This window comes from Poecilia reticulata, linkage group LG1 (assembly GCF_000633615.1).
Source record: "Poecilia reticulata strain Guanapo linkage group LG1, Guppy_female_1.0+MT, whole genome shotgun sequence".
NCBI lineage: Eukaryota > Metazoa > Chordata > Actinopteri > Cyprinodontiformes > Poeciliidae > Poecilia > Poecilia reticulata.
Window position 1 is genome coordinate 31996830 of NC_024331.1, and position 17095 is coordinate 32013924.

The following is a 17095-nucleotide window of genomic DNA, read 5'->3' on the forward strand; positions in this document are numbered from 1 at the left end:
AAAGCAGCGCTTGGGGGTCAGAGGTCAGCTGCAGAGCGGAGCAGGAAGCAGCAGACGGTGGTTCCGCTCACCAGAGTTGTCCTGCATGATGGTGTAGATGAGTTTGCACACTCGGAGCAGCAGCGACACCTTCTGGTCGGGGGAGTACATCTTCCTCATGTTCAGGAACTTCTGGCGGATTTTCTCGATGGCGACGGAGTCAGGGGGCACGGCTCCATCGACCCCCAGCTCATGGGGCTTCTTGGTCCTAGCCAGGGCCAGGTTCTCCCTGAGCTGCTGCAGCGCGCCGCTGTTCACCTGCAGGACGAAGGCGACAGGCAATGATAAAACCCCTCTACTCTGACACCCAAAAATAAAATCCATTGCATTTAACTGCCTTCAGAAATCTCACCTGGAAGTCGTGCAGAATCACCTCAATGACGCTCTTCAGAGGCTTCAGGACACATTTGTGCATGGCTTTCTCCAGAACCCGGTCTGTGCAGGATTAAAGACACACACACACACCCACACACACACACACCACAGGTTAGCGCCAAAAGGAAGCGCTGCACAGACGTTAAAATAGTTTCAAACAAGTTTCCTTTGTGTCACTGCCAGGTTGACAGCACCGCTGGCAGCGCGGCACCTCAAACCGGAGAAGTTACTGTAAGAGTGAAAACGTTGGCTTGTTCCAAGGAGCCTCCAAACAGACAAAACACGATGCAGTTCCTGAAAATTATGATGCAAGAGTTCTTTGAATGCAGCAGCTACACACTGAATGAAAGAGACCGAGTCACTGTTTGGCAATCCGAGATAAAATCTTGTTTTCATGTAATCAACTGTGTAAAAGAAAAAAAACTGAAAACGCAGTTTAACGGGCCAGGAGCTTCCAAAAGCAAACACCAAGAACATTTTGAAAATTGAAAATGAGTTGGAGGGTTTTTGTTAGTTTTGTGATTCACCATTAACCATGATTCACCAGGAAGTCCAAAGTGCGGCCCGGGGCCATTTGTGGCCCTCAGAATGACTTTGTGTGGCCTCTGACTGCAGTTCAAGAACTGTACAAATGCCACTGCTGCTGAAAATGTCAGAAAGCATACAGTATGCTTTTATTTTAATAAGGTAAAACTGTGAGACACTTTTTTATATTTTTTTGGATCTAACATGAGCTAAATATCCAAAAATAAGAATACTTCATTTCTCTCATTAAAATTTTCCATGTTTGGTTTTAGCTTTCAGGGCATAAAAGTAAAAAAAAAAAAAAATATATAGTTTTTATGTACATTATTTGTGGTCTGAGTACTTTTAGCTTTATAATTACACCAAACGTAGCAAAAAACTTTGGACACCTTTACCTTTTACAACAATAAAAGTTGAAAGAAAGATGGCTGTAGTTCAATAGAAATGGGCTCAGCTGGTCTTTCCCAACCCGGTCTCTCCTCTGCGGAACAGGTCCATCAGCTCTTACCCAATAGTGATGCAGAACATATTGCTTTAGACCTCTTTCACTTTGGCACCCATCTGCACCGTACATTGGATCACTATGGTAACCAGTCATTTACATTGGCTGCCACACCTCAGATGAGAAACTGGGTTATCATTTACTCAACTGACCTACATCGTTGGGGTCCAATTTCAGTCCCTGAGGGACGGCGTCCAACATGTCTCAGACCCGACTCTGCTCCAGGAGACCTGATTTAAATCACTGAGTCATTCACTGGCCTTCATACCGAGGGATTAATAGCACCATCTGCAGCACACAGACCCGAGAGAACTGGAACTGGACGCCACTAATCCATATTCACCACTTTCCAGAATCTAAAGCAGAGCTGGTAACGACCTGTCCTTCAACTCTGGGTCTCCTTTGTTTTCTCAGCTCTTTACGGTCTGCGGTTCAGGTCCAGCAGCCGGTAAGAATGGAAATATAGAGCTGAAGGGAGTCATCTGAGGCCGCATTGTGTAATTATTAACACTGGAAATCAAAATACAACAGAAGATATGGATGAATAGGCTGTAGTGGTAACTAACTGCTAACTAATTTGCTAGTTGTGCTAACCATAAAGCACTAATCATAAACATTAGTTCTATAAAAGCTAAAGCACTAATTTAGTTCCACATTAGTCCACAAATGCTAAAGCGCTACATCAAACTGTGTTAGTACTCTAGCTAGTGCTAATGGATGCATTAATTAACCCCTGGCTGTTTGTTCATGTAAGCGCTGTATTCCTCTGTCTTCCTCATTTTTTCGTTTGTTGCATTTGACTTTTGCTCAATATAGTTTTTGGGACAAAACCAGAGAAAACGAGGAGAGGAAAGAAAACTGCTTCACTTCCTTCAAAATAAGAGCCTGAATATAAGCATCTAACTACTTGAAAAATTCTCAACAGTCAACAACCAAAATTTCAACACATTGAAGAATTTATTCAGAAAATTGAATTTAGGGTACGCTAAGAGTGCTAAATGTTCAAGGTTAGCATAGATGCTAACTCGCTAAACAACAACACTATCCTTGCTGTTGGGGCATTACCGGTAGTGTAACCATTACTGGACAACAGTGTAGCCCATTTCTATTGAGCTACAGCCATTATGAATAGAAAAAAAACAACTAAATATTTCAGCAAAAACATTGTGGAGTGGAGAAAGAGACTCACAACCCAACAGTCCTGTCTTTTGAGTTTGCTTTTGGAGACACTGGCACACAACAGACCACAGAATCCAAATTTACTATCCACATAAACTTTCAGAGATTCGTTAAGAGTCGAAAGTTTAGTCTGAGCCACCCAGTTGTTTACCATCAATCTGAGAAACATGAAACCTCACAAAGGCTCAATCTGTACGTCAGACCTACACACATTCAGCACTGCATTAATTCCTGCCTACCTCAACTATGCTGCATCCACACAAACGAGTTTTATTGTTCCGCAGAACGACTGACGCAACTATTAATGCTGCGTATTCATCCCCAGCCTCCAGGCACAGTTTATGCCACTTTCATGCAATGCATGCATGGAGATGTGTCTGTTGCAACAGCTCCATAAACTCCAGAGCGTGTGTGAACGGATCACTTGTTTCTAATGAATTCCTAGAGGTGAGTCAGAGGAGACGCCTGAATCCCTTCCACGCGTTCCTCCTCAGGTCTCTACAAGCGCTGCAGGTCACTCCTGGGAAGGGCTTGGCTCTTCTCTAATGGAACAAAAACAAAGCGGGAAGCTTGAGGAGTGCACACGATGTTCCGATCTGATTAACGTGTTTTTAAACCTTGGATTTCCCTCTTCCCTCCAGAAGGGCTCATTTCCTCCGTTCGCACAGAAGTGTTTGTAACTGGTGTTTATCAGAGACTTCCCTAAACTGGGATAAGGTGTTTTTGCTGCCAGCTGCATGGAATACAGGCATGAAAACATCCGTCAGATTCTGGTTTATCTAAAAGAGCCAAATAAGAGATGATGGTTTTCCATCTGATCTGGAACTGAAACCTCAAAGTCAACTCTAGGCTTTGAGGAACGTCCGCCAGCGTGACAAGCTTTACTATCTGTGGCCTGCTAGCACCGAAAGGACAGACCACTTCTCCGTCTGAGAACAAGGCCTGGCTGTTATTGTTTACAATGAACAAGGGATGTGAGATGTGTGCAAACACACCAGCTTACATTATTCATGCAAAATGAATGTGAACTGAGCCACAACAGCAGATGGAAAAAAACCCAGCAATGCCTTGAGTTAGAAAACGTTTCTTGCTCTTTGTTTGTGTTTTCTGGGCTTCTGCTGCTGGCTGGCAGTGTGCAGCAGGTGCTTAGCACTTTCTATGCTAACAAAAACAAGCAAGTTCTTAAATTAATGCTGTGTTGAAACTACAACCAGCATCTCTGTAAAGCTGCAGACTGCAGGCTAGCTAATGGAGCAGATAGCCTGACTAAGCAACCAGCTAATATCAGCCACTTATACTTGTGTTACTCTAGCAGAGTCTAGTAGCAAATTGATCTAATTTTGCTATTCTATGGCAGAATAGTAAAATAAAAATAGTAAACAAACGTAACATATTGCTGCAGACACAAACAGTCTCTCTGAATGGCCAGTCTTCAGCTGAAACCGTTTTAGCACAACTGTGGAAGCTAATATCTACAGCCAATCTACACCATAAAAATTAATGGTGCTCATTGATTGGTTGTGTATCAAGCCTCAATATTTCAGCTTCCTCAGCTGCATCTTCTTTCACATATTTTAGATTTTCACTATGAAATGCATTTTCTGATCTGTTCGGTCCAAAGGTTGGAACATCTGGGAAGAAGCTGGAACTGGCTGAGATGAAGAGTTTTATAAACCAACCATGAGTTCATTAGGATTTTCAGAGATGGGCCATGTGAGCATGGAAGGACCAAGTGGATGAATGGATGGTGTGACGTTATCCAAATCAACTGGAAATTAATTATCCTTGAAGAGAAATCCAAATATTTGGTTTCTAGTTTTTATCTGTTACAAGACCAGATCTTATGTGACATAAAGGAAATCAACTGTAACTGTTCAAACTGAAAATAAACTTACACCAACAGCCTCCGACCAGAAATAACTGGCTGGCCTGTCGGTAACCAAACCCCAGGAGTGTTGAGGACTAAGATGGACATTTACAGTGGATCTTTGATTCCCAGCCTAGGAAGCTTGAAACGCTCTGGCTGTTAAAGAGTGACGTCATTCTGACGAGTTTCTCCACAGAAGCTTCCCTCAGCTTTACTTCCCCATTAGGAAGAATGGAAACAAGAAATACTGAGTGTTTTCACAGACAGAGTACTACAAAAAGTCAAATTCAGCTAACAGCACTAAATATTGCTGATATGGCTGATTACTGATATTCTATATGTCATACATATTTCCCCAACATTTTGACACCTTGAAAAAACGACTTCACCACTGTTTCACTGCACTGTTGTTTTACAAAACAAATAAACAACCAACCGTCTCCCTCTCCGAATAAATATTGGTAGTTGGTATCGACCCAGTTTTAATCATTAGAAAGATACAAATATATACAAAAATTACTAATATCTGCCGATACCGATTTAGAGCCGATATATCGAGCATTCCTAGAAGCAGTCAGAAGATGGTAGACTCACCAATCTGGTCTTCAGGTATGAGGGACTCTAAGGGCGGGTCGAGCTCGGAGCTCTGCCGCAGGTAAGCCTTCATCTGGGTCATGAACTGCCGCACGGTCTGCAGGAAGTCCATCCCCGACGTGTGGCAGCTGCGGTTCTCCTGGACAAAGCTGATGTAGTCCTGAACCAGCGAGCCGAAGTACGAGCTCTTGTCGCGGGACAGCTCGGCGATCCGTTTCACGGCCCGTTTCTCCGGCGTGATCAGGGAGCTCAGCATCCCGCCCACCTTGCTGAAGCGTCCCTTCAGGGAGCGGGGCAGAACGAAGGACCCGCTGCCCAGGCTCACGCCGACACGCCGCCTGCGGGCTTTGAGGATCGGACGGAGGCGCGACTCCAGATCCGCTTCCATTCCGACGCCGTAGTCCTCCTCCTCTTCCTCCTCCGCGTCCTCGTCGTCCTCGCTGGTGTCCTCCGCCGGGTGCTGAGGGGTGCCGGGCGCCAGGTCCAGGGAGAACCCGGGAGACCGGGAGTACTCCAGGGAGTCTGAGGACGACGTCGACATGCTCATGTCGCTGAACCGCTGCCGACCCCTCTCATCAGGACCAGACAGGTTTTGCGACGGCTCCTCAGCAACAGGTGGGGGCTGGCAGGTGGGGAGGTTGGCGCGGGACAGAGCCTTGGCGATGGTTTCATCATCCAGAGCGATGTGGCAGCGGTGAGCCTCCAGATCGGGCTGTTTGGGTCGAGGAGGCGGTCGGTTTGGTGAGGAGGTACTTTTGGTTGAGCTGCTGGTTCTGCCGCCCAGTGCCGGCGGCGGCGGCGCGGGCCTCCTGCCAGACGGCTGCTGCTGCTTGGCGGCGACTGGCATGCTCTTGGTTCTGGAAACAGCCGGAGGAGGCCCGGGCGGCGGTGGAGCGGGCCGCCGGCTCGGTGCTGAGCGGGGAGGAGGGGGGCGAGGAGGCGGCGAGCGCGATTTACCGTTCAGCTGGGTCCGATCCAGGTCCGTTTCAGTGGAGCACCTGCTGCTGCTCAGCGGCGGCGAGTCGGCAGCTTTCTCTGGGGGGTCGGGGTCGCGGCTGTGGGTCTGAAGGAACAGGGGCGTCACGAAGCACAGCGGTCCAGTGGGGGGGGCGGCGTCCTGGAAGCCGGCGGGGGGGGCGGTGTGCGGCTGTAAGGTGGGAGGTGCGCTCTGGTGCGACTCCTCCACCTCAGCGGTCCGTTTGGTGCGCTGGGGGCTGAGGGTCCGGCTCAGGCGGTGGCAGGGGGGCGTCGAGCAGCGCCGCTGGCTGCACAGCGCCGAGTCCCAGAAACCTGGAAAACACAGAGACACGAAGCATGAAGGAAAACCAGATGAATCACTGCAGGGAAAACAAACAGAGAAAAAATCTGATACCTCAATCAGAAATTCCCAAAGAACAAAAACCTCTGCTGGAGTTTCTACAACTTTTCACCAAAAACTCATTAGTTTCCTCCAGCTGTTGAGCCTGCCGTGTGTTTCTGCTTCGGTGGAGCCTTTCCTCTGCCTGGAGCAGAAACCCGGTGAGAGTGCTGGCTCTGATTGACTGAATGCCGACACAGATCCAGTAAAGAGGGAGTTACCCGCTAATAACAGAGAGAGAGGCCAATGAAAGAGCAGTTCCAGTTCCACCACTCCCCGCTTCCTGATCCGCGTCTCTCAACTTTCAGGATCCCTTTCTGGGTGTTTCACCGAGTTTATGGCTTTACTGCCCTCCATATAAACACACATGCTGGAGTAATTTGTTTGAAAAGAGCAGTTATTCTGTATTTAGGCTTAAGCTTCTGAATTTACAGGTCCGTAATGAGAGAGGTGTGGACGCAGCAGTGACTAATGCTGCCGTCTAAAAACGGAGCCATCCACTCACATTTCTCCAGCTGTCTGGCGATGCCTTCCTGCCCACAGTGTAAACATGAGCCTGCGGTATTTTCACGGGTGGATGTGAGCAGCTGACCGTGTGAGAGACAAACTAAACGTCGCACACAAGAAGCCACTTTTCTCTAAGTGGAAAAAAATAACCAGACTGACGATTCTTAAGTCGAAGATGAGATCAGCCCTCACCGTCTTCTACCGGAGAAATTTGATTTGATTTGATAACAAGAAAATGTTCAAACAAAACTTCATATGCACAGTTTCAACTTTTTTTGCATCGTGTAGATTAAAAAGACAATTTAAGTTTATAAAAATGCTTCAACTGCAAGTATTTAAAAAAAATCGATGATTACAACTCGAATAAATCAAAAGGAAATTAACGCTTCTCTGCTGTTTTCCTGATGAGCTCATGGTCTAATAATCTAAGAGTTCACCCTGGTATTCGTCTTCTCCAAAGTCTGAGAATCATTTCTGTCACGTGTCAAGAAACACCTGACTAAACGAGCTCTGCTAATCCACCTCATTTGCTTTTGCCGCTCCTGTTTAAGTCTCTGTTTGGCTATTTGGTTAGAAAGATGTTGGAGTAGAGGATAAGACCAGTTACGATGGATGGAAGGGATGGCTTGAACTCTCTGCTCTTCGGTCCTGCTCTTCACCCATGAAGCCTCTTTTTCAAACCCCCTGGGGTTTGAGGTCAAAGTTCAAGTAGTTTGAATGTTTTAGATGCTAATTAGCTGACAACAGATGTAAAAACCAGGGATTTAAGTGAGCCAGTATGAATCGGTGCACTATTTTTTTCTCACTTAGAGCAGTAATAATAAAAAAAAAAGTTTCCATGGTTACGCATCAACTGTCTGAAAGTAAAAAATTTAAGACCAAAGATCTTTCCAGCTACGCAGCATCCAGGACCAGAAAAAAAGTGTCCAAACTTTCGATGCCTCAACCAGAAAGGTTGTGAACGAAAGTTTAGATAAAGAAGAAATGAGAGTTAAGGTGGCAGAGCTGCTCCAGCATGCTGCCACCAGGAGCGGCGCCGGTCCAGAAAACACTTCCCATGTCAGAAAAACGAGCCGCCGTCATCGTTCTGCATCAAAATGGCGTCAACGTTTCTGCCTTTGACGCCATTTTGACTGCTGCTAAAAATATTGCACCTGAATGACTGGTTTTCTAGGTCACCAAGAACAGCAAGCAGCAGGATCTACTGGAGAGCCATGAAGCCACCAGCGCAGAGCTTATCCAACGTCTGCTGCAGGTGAAGACTTGAAATCTGGAAGAACATTTATCCAGGGAGGAAAACGTGAACGCTTAGACAAGTCCTGTTTAGATCCAGTAAAGCATCTAAATGCTATTCCTACTAGGGACACCAGGAGAAACGCAGCGTGAGACTGGCTGAACGGAGAAGCTAAAACTTTAGCCCTGCGGTTCTGGAGATTACAAATACAGACGCTCTGCACGACATTTTTTCACATAAAAGCCTTTAAAGCTTCTGCACAAAGGCAACCGTCATGGCAACAGGCATGAACAAAATATCTGATGATGCATTTCATTTAACATCACAACGAATTCTGCCCAAAAACATTTATTTTAACGGAGTTTAAGCAGTTAGATAAGACATTATACTCAACTATTGCAAACTGACAGTTGCTTTAAATGAATATTTGCCTTAAAACACAAAGACAAGTTAAAGTTCCAACTTCCATCGTTTCTGCCTTTTTCTTCTCACTTATTTTAAAGTTCTAACTTAAAAATCCTCTTTTGGGGATAGAATTAATAAAAAAAGGTGAACTCAACTTTACTGCTGGACGTTTATCTTTCCCAAACTCACACGTTTAGGTTCAAAATCAAAAACTCACACAAGATTTCTTTGTTTACAGTTTACAGTCATACAAATCGTTAAAGCTATGAAAGGAGTATTCCCAGCAGACCCAAAGCCGCCAGAACAGAACTCACCGCGACCTTGAGAGCGATAAATAATGTGAACCTCCGACGTCTGATCAGTGAGAACGCTCAGCAGAGTCCAACCGAGCCTCCTCTGGGCTGTAAACAGAGGACTTCCAGTGCCGAGGCAGATAAAATGCAAACCGTGCACGCTCTCACCCACACGCACCCAGAGGAATGCAGTCAAGCAGCTCCTCATGTCGCGCTGTCATGCCTGTTGTGGTGGCATTTGTGTGTTTAGACAACATGTTGTAGCTTTCCACTCATCACATCCCTTCCTACAACACTGAGGCGGAATCTGAGGCAGGCTGAGCTGAAATGACTCAGCAGATGCAGCACCGTCACAGAAGCTTTATTAAAAACTTAAATGGCATCTATAAATAAATATAAATACTGATGCTGTGATCATTACTAAGGTACCATATGTTATACTGTTCCTTTGTGAGGCCCTTTCAGTAAAATGGCAGAGACATTCGCTGATGAAGACTCTCTGCTGGATGAAGATGTCAGACATGAGCAGGAGCAACAGAAGCGCCACTTTTCAGTCTGTGATTTTAAAACTACAGCCAGCATTAAGTAAAGCTCTGAACTTCAAGTTTCCAGTTATTTCATAAACACCAGAATGGCAAAGAGCTGTAATAATAATAACAATAATATCCATCCATTTTCTTGCACCCTTGTCCCTCAGTTGGGTCAGGAGGGTTGCTGGTGCCTCTCCAGCTAACGTTCCGGGCGAGAGGCGGGGTCACCCTGGACAGGTCGCCAGTCTGTCGCAGGGCAACACAGAGACACACAACCATGCACACACACACACACACTCACACCTAGGGGCAATTTGGAGAGACCAATTAACCAAACAGTCATGTTTTTGGACTGTGGGAGGAAACCGGAGTACCTGGAGAAAACCCACCATGCACAGGGAGAACATGGAGACTCCATGCAGAAAGACCGGGGCCGGGAATTGAACCCAGAACCTTCTTGCTGCAAGGCAACAGTTCTACCAACTGCACCACTGATAAAAATAATAATGTACAGCCTGCATACATAAAAACTAGAAAATTACTAAATTTGTGTATGCTCTGTACTTTTACCTAAGACAATGTGAGTTAATGTGTTAGACTAGTATGTAACTCTGGGTAATTTTACTCATGTTGTGATTCTGTGGGAATCTGACCCGGTCCAAATGGGAATCAGAACCAAAATAAAACCGAAAACAGTTTGGCAGTTTGAAAAAAGTTTTCAAAGGATGTTTTTAAACTGATCTGTGATTTTAATCACACTTGGATACTGATAGTCATGACAATAATTTACTACAACAGACATAAACCCGATAAACCTTTACGGCGTCCATGTGGTTCCAGGGAAGCAGGAAGTGGACCGACCGGGAAACGGGACAAAGACTCACGTCAAAGATGAGTAACATTTCCCCCTCATTCTGGATCATATCTCGTTTTCATTTAAATCAGAATCAAACTGCAGCTAAATGAGTTTTTCTGCTTTGTTTGTTGTTTTTGTGTTTCTGTAGCAGGTTTATGTGCGGGTGTGAGCAGGAACGCACAGCGGCGTGCCGGGCGGCTACCGACGGGATTACCTGCACCGAGCTGAGCCACCTCCTCCAGCTCCTTCTGCGTCTTTGCAGACGAAATGGCCTCGGGAAGTTTGAGTGTGAACGGCAGGATGTCTCTTTAAATAAAAATAAATACATTAATAATTAAATACGCTGTGAAAGAAACACAAATCAGACAGAACAGGAAATGCAGCATGTTTTTGACCTAATCAGAGTCCACAGTCTTTAAATGACACGGACATCCGGTTAAAATTAAAAGTGTTGATCCCACCAGTTTGTTGGTGGAAACACCCAGAGGCCCGACCGACGCACTGAGAAGTGAAAACACTCCTGAACTTTACCGACTCTTTGTTTCCAGACAGATGTGAAACTCTAAACATGTTGGGACTTTTTCCAGATAACTCACCGCTGCTCTGAGCATTTATGATGTTCAACTAGGTTTTATTCAAGCTGCACGTTTGCCGTTTTTCCTGTTGCATCTCTTAATGCCTGTTTTGCTTTTCTCTTATTTTTATTAGCATTAAAGACACTGCTGACTCTGCAAACATTATTTTTGCCCATAACTTTTCCATCCTCTTATAAAATGTCTGATCTTCAGTGAAAACAGTTGTTTACCTGCTGACACAGTAGAAGGCCACGAGGTGGAACAGATCTGCGAAGCTGATCCCAGATCCTTCCATGGAAAAGGCTGCAAGCAAACAAAACGCAGACGAGGTGAAGAAAAATGTCCAGAATCACCTTCATGACAGAAATCTGATCAGAACCAAAAGTTTATGGAGCCCAAAACCAAAAGCTGATCCTATTTTATTTATCTGGGACAGCAGATAAATTAAAATATCACGTAGCAGTCTGTTTTACAGTGGTTCTGAAGGAGCCTCTGACTGAAGACAGTAACAAAACATTTTGAGAGACACGGAGTCGTTTGTTGATTTATCCGAGCGGGTTTGGGTCAGACAGCTGAAAGATCGGTGTCCCAAACACTCAGCAGACGCTTCTGGACATCTTACATCACAATCCTGAACAGCCTGACTTCAACCCTGCCGAGTATTGTCAGCTATTCTTAGACGTCTGGCCTATGCAACAGAAATACGTCAGATGATTGATGAGCGCATCGTCTTCAAGAGCTCTGAAGAATCTGAATTCATGAGTTACAACAACATTCAATTTCCCTTTGAGATTAATAAAGTATTTTTAAATTTAAAAATGACCACAGCTCATGAAACACCCAGTTTGAGCTACCTGACTTTGGGCTCAATACAAATGCCTGCCACACTTTGCAGATTTCTTTGTTACATTTCTAAACCTCCCATATTTTTTTCTTCCTCATGCGCTACATTGTGTCGTCACATAAAACAAAATAAAAATATTTTTCAGTGTGATGTTTTCCTGGAGCAAAATGTGGAAACTTCACGGTAAAGCCAAAGCTGATGATTTTTTTTAAAGCTCTTAATTGTATTTTTTGAATACAACATGTAAATGTGGAGTTGATGACAGCAGAGGCTGAATGAGGATCTGCTGACCTCAATGTGAAGGTCAAACCAGGCCAAAGTCTCCTCCTTCCTGCCGTTACAGCAGAGAAAATCCACAGCTGCTGCGTTGGAAACACTGAACAGTTAATAACATGAGCTTCAGGTAAAATGCAAAACCTGACTTTACTGTAAAAACTATTCAAATCAGGGTGCATTTGAGCTGGTCTGTGACTTTTCACGCTTTTATTTAGAGATTTTTACTAAGAAAGCCCTGAATAACGTGTTACGGTTTTAAGTCACGACGTGTTGACCAAGCAGCCTGTGGACTCGCTTTCATTTCTCTCTTTTGTGTGATTATTTCTGAACTCTAATGCAAGGCGGACAGGAAGTGGCATGAGCGACTGACTCACTATGAACTGAGGACTGAGGTGAAGAATTAAAACACAGAAACGTTTTTCTGTTTGCAGAGCTCAGTTTCTTTCTGAATGCAGCAAAGAGAAGCAACTTACAGTACTGACTCTCTCTGACATTGAAGTGGCTGATGGGATTTTGTGACTGATCCTTATCCAGACGCACCGACAGAACCTTCCTCTGCAGAACCTTCCTGACCAGAAACACCTGCTCCGTCAAAGAAAACACCATAAGCCATAAAATCCTCCTTGATAAACGGTGAAAGAGTCATGCTTGGTGTTGACCTCTCACCCCTGGCGGCTGTTTGAGCAGAATGCCGGACGCCTCCTCTTCGCTGACCGCCAGCAGCAGCCAGACCTGGTGAGTCTGAGTCAGCCGCTCCAACACGCTCATCCTCCGCCGCAGCGAGTCGTAACCAGAGTCCCATTCCCCCACAGACCCCCTGCAGCGCGGCGGCTGCAGCCTGCAGACGAGGGAGAAGCAGCCGGCCCAGAGCAGCTTTGACATCAGCTGGCACAAACATAACAAATACTGCAGACAAACTCGTAGGCGAAGCAACGTCATCCGTGAGCTGGAGTCACTAATGTCCCGTCTCACCAACTTAGACTGAAACATACGTCAGGTTTGGAGTCTAAAAGAACTCCACGACGTGACGCCGTCCAGAGAAGGTGGAGATCAAAACTGTAGAGAAGTGAGAAAGTTTCTCCAGAAAACAAAAATCCATGCAGGAAAGCAGCAGAAGTGAACGCTCGACACGATGAGGCAGTGAGGAAAGTGGGACGGTCCTCCAAATTATTACCCAACACTTCAGTCATGTGTCCCTTCGTCATCCATAAAACACAATCTTTCATTTCAAGATGTTTAATATTAGATATTATTTTTTTGTAATAGTTTGTAGACGTTTAGTCTGAGTTTTTGTTGCTTAAAGATAACAATTTGTTTCAAATTATGATAAACACTGTAACTATAAAAAGCAAAAAGATGAAGAACAAACAGGTGAAAGCGCAGAGAACGAGTTGAAGAATGAGGAGTTTCTGCTGTAGATGCATCGTGACGTTGGGATGTGGAGGCGTAATAATAAGAGGCACTTCTATGGACTGATGGCTGTTTTTTCAAATACCAGCAAAGAGAATAAATTTCCTCCAGCCTGGAGGAAATGAATGCGTGGAGCAATTTTTCAGCATCAAGGTGTGGGCAATTCAGAGACCTGAAATATATTTGAGATGAAAGACGAGACAAAGAGCCAAACATGACACCAAGGTCAGCAGAGAGAGAGATGTTTAGTCCAGACAACATGGATGCAATAAGGGATGAGTGGACCTGGTGGACAGAACCAACCAGAACACCTAGTGAGTTCAAGATGTATTCCCTCAAGCCATGAGGCTCCGACGCCGGTCGAATGAGGGGACATATGAAGGACCTGGTGCTCCAGGCTCCCTGAGGGACGCGGTTAAACCCCACCTGGACTGGTTGGGCTCACTCCCATGGACCCTGCTGAGGCTCCAGAGCCGGTCCGATGTCCATGGCCAGGAAGAAACCCACCCCGTTACCCCTGAATCTGAGGCGACGCAACAAGCCCTCTTCCCCAGAACGGTTAGAACAACGAAATATTCAAGATAAGCTGCAGAAAAACCATCAAAACCACAAAAATATCAAATAAAAACGGAAACGTAGGAGGCATTAAACAGCACAAACCAACATTTACCATAATTTGTTCCTTTACTGAATGATTTCTGTCCCGTTATTAGACAGGAGAGTTTCTGCACAAACTACACCAAGAAACTTCTCTTCCTTCATCTCAGGTTTTGCCTGCATATTATCACAGTTTGACAATTTCTCAAATTATCCTGTTTCTTCGTTTGAATTTTATAACTAATTCAATAGTTAAATTTAAACATCTGTCACTTAAAGAATCAGGTTGAAATAAAGTTATATTTTTAAAAGAGACATTTTGGGACTGGAAACAACAACTTGTCACATTAAAGTTTGTTTTTCATTGCTTCAATAATTAACTAAGTTAGCTTTAGATGAATAGAAGAAACTTTTCAGAACCTGCTAAACTTTATTCGCTTATGTTTCATTATTTAAGTGTTAAATTGTAAAACGTGATCACATTAATAAAATAAACCAAGCATAAACTTCCACATGCCATCAGGAGTCAGAATCAGTCCTACCCTGGAGTCTCCAGTGGCTCCTTGTCCAGAGCCGGCGCCGTTTGGACCATCTCCTTCTTCAGCTCCCCGATCTCCAGCGCAAAGGTGTCAATCAGCTGAAAACGGACAGAACGAGAAGCTTTGACTGACGGAGGAGAAGAGGAGGCGGGGAGCGGGAGCAAACGAACCGAAGGCATTGCTCAAACAAAGTTTACCACACAAAGACGCTTATGTGGGACAGAGGAGAGAGGAAGCAGTGATTCATTTTCCTGTGTTGTTTCCTCCAGGCAGGAAACATGGAGACGGAGAATCGTCAACGAAATGAGCAGCGTGGGGGGATCGGGCATTCCCACGCTGCAGAGACTGAAACATAAACACTGAGACAGGAAGGCCAGACAGGTTTCACAGATTCATCTGAACTAACATCATGAGTTTAAAATGGATGTGTAACAGTGACAGGCTGCAGCTGGGTGGTGCATCTTATCAGTTACTATGGTTACCGCTACAGGGAGAGGGATCTTTGATTATTTATCTGTGCAGAACTTCTCCAGATCTCACTGATGCTCTCAAACAGGTGAAACCGAAATGACTTTTCACCAAGGTGGGTTTTATCTCAGGTGAACAGTTCTCTGTGGATCCTGTCATGTGATGACAACTGACTTCCACCAGATTTTATTTAAAATGTCTCTGTGTCTTGAAGAAACGGGCCCACAGCATGACGGAGCCTTCACCAGTGCTTAAACATGACATAATTCACTCTTTGTTTGATGCTTTATGTTTAGGCGCCAATTTCATAAACTTCTCATGCTTCTTTTTATCATGATGTCAGACATTTTTACTTGGTTTGTGTGTCTTTAATAAATCTTATAGAAACTTTATGAGCCTAAAATGTCACTTTCTGCTGTAGTTTTCTAAAGTAGAGCTTTGTACATTTTTTAACTCTTCGCTTGGTGCCAAGAAAAAACTTTGCTCCCCGTTCTGCCACGTTTCATTTCTAAATGCTTTCATTGATGTAGCATCATTTAAATCATGCAGGAGTTTAACTGCAGCATGTATCTCTAATTATTAGATCTGCTGCTGCATTTGTGCTTTTCCAGATGGAAGGAAAACAAACTCCACACCCTGGAGTTTCCCATTTCATCACAACATGAACGGCAGCATCAGGGTCAAGGGTCAAGGACATGTGCCAACAGTAATTAGCAGAGGACGCAATAAGGCGACTGCAGGTTTCAGCCACAAGGAGGCGTCTTTTCACCAATAATAAAGGCCTGAAGCCAGAACACAGTCACCTCCCCATGCAGGACTAAGTGGAACCAGCTGAGCCACAAACCCCTCAGTTCAGTGGCAGGTTAGAACTCAGTTACCCAACCTGAGTTCTTTACTGGGAGCTTCACCCAGCCCAGTTAGGACCAGCAAGAAAGAGACCAGTGATGAGTTGTCCCGAGCAGAAGTTTCATGGATCTCAGCTACAAACTGAGATCCATAAAACCAGATGTTACAGCCAAAGAGGTCGTTTAAAAAGCGAGAATCCTGCAGCCAGGATTCAGAACCAGATCTGCTCGTCTTTCTGCCCTGAACGCTTTCAGCTGCAGAAACTTTCACACCGTCAGCTCTGCACTTCCTGACCTGCTATTTTTGATACTGTTGTCTTTTTAGCGTCACTTCTTCATGAACTGAAAATATGTGACATGTACAGTTGCAACCCGTTCATACGCACTCATCCTGAGCATTAAAGCAACAATCATTTTAGGCCTTTAGTTGATAAAGACCAAATAACTTTGATAATGAAGAATGAGAAGCAGAAGTTTAGGGGTTTTTAATTGTTGATTATTTTTCTAATCCCCATAGAGGATTAGAAAAAAGATTATGCAAGCAGGCTCAAGTATTACACAACCTCACCTCTATTTTCAATAAGCGGTGATGAATAAAAAAGGCAGTAAAAGCCTCATCAAGCTCTGCTTAGAAACCAGGACTGATCGCAGCAGGTAATTTGGTCTCGACAGCATAAAAGTTGGAAGACTCTTTCTGAGACATTTATAAACAACTGCAGAGTTCATGAGTTCAAACAACAGCATAAAGATGCAAGTTAATCAGATGCTTCACAACTTTGGCAAATCTGATGGAGGCAAAACAGATTTTTAGACGAAAATTCCAAAATGCACTTTTGGCACAAAATCGTCAAGAAAACATAACAACCATAGTGAAGCAAGGCGGTGGCTGCATCATGCACAAGTTAATTTTCCTTAAATGGAGCTTGTAGAATAGAATAGAAATACAATTTATTTTCTCACAATGTGGAAATTCAGTCCCAGTAGAAAGTTACAGAATCAAACCAAGATTAAAAAAAGATAAATAAGTACAGACTGTAAAGTAAAGACAAAGTTAAAGCATAAAACATACTGTACAGTTATTAATAATAAAGAACTGAGATAAAAAGCAATGTGCAACTGAGTGGGGTAATGTAAAAGATGTACATGATTTGGATTTCTGTGCACAGAAAAACAGCACAAAAAAAAAAAAAAGCTAAAAAAATTGCAACAAAAAATAAGTCTTATTGGAGCAGTATGTAACTTTTATATTAATTAAAACTATCATATGTCATAACAGTA

The 17095-nt window shown here is 44.2% G+C and overlaps 1 protein-coding gene across 9 annotated transcripts in view; it reads right to left on the bottom strand.

Moving 5' to 3' along the window:
* LOC103472642 (ras and Rab interactor 2) overlaps positions 1-17095 on the bottom strand; it is a 35004-nt gene that overhangs the window by 6355 nt on the left and 11554 nt on the right. For 4 of the 9 annotated variants that reach the window (XM_017306786.1, XM_017306796.1, XM_017306789.1 and 1 more), the window contains 7 exons: positions 12625-12796; positions 12432-12540; positions 11069-11141; positions 10478-10569; positions 5082-6371; positions 392-474; positions 72-297 (listed from right to left, as the gene is read on the bottom strand). In XM_017306786.1, coding sequence (XP_017162275.1) covers positions 72-297; positions 392-474; positions 5082-6371; positions 10478-10569; positions 11069-11141; positions 12432-12540; positions 12625-12796 — 2045 coding nt within the window. Of the gene's footprint in view, positions 1-71; positions 298-391; positions 475-5081; positions 6372-8898; positions 9101-10477; positions 10570-11068; positions 11142-12431; positions 12541-12624; positions 12797-14507; positions 14696-17095 lie in introns of those variants that run through there. The other 5 variants (XM_008422410.2, XM_008422416.2, XM_008422425.2 and 2 more) reach the window with 3 other exon arrangements.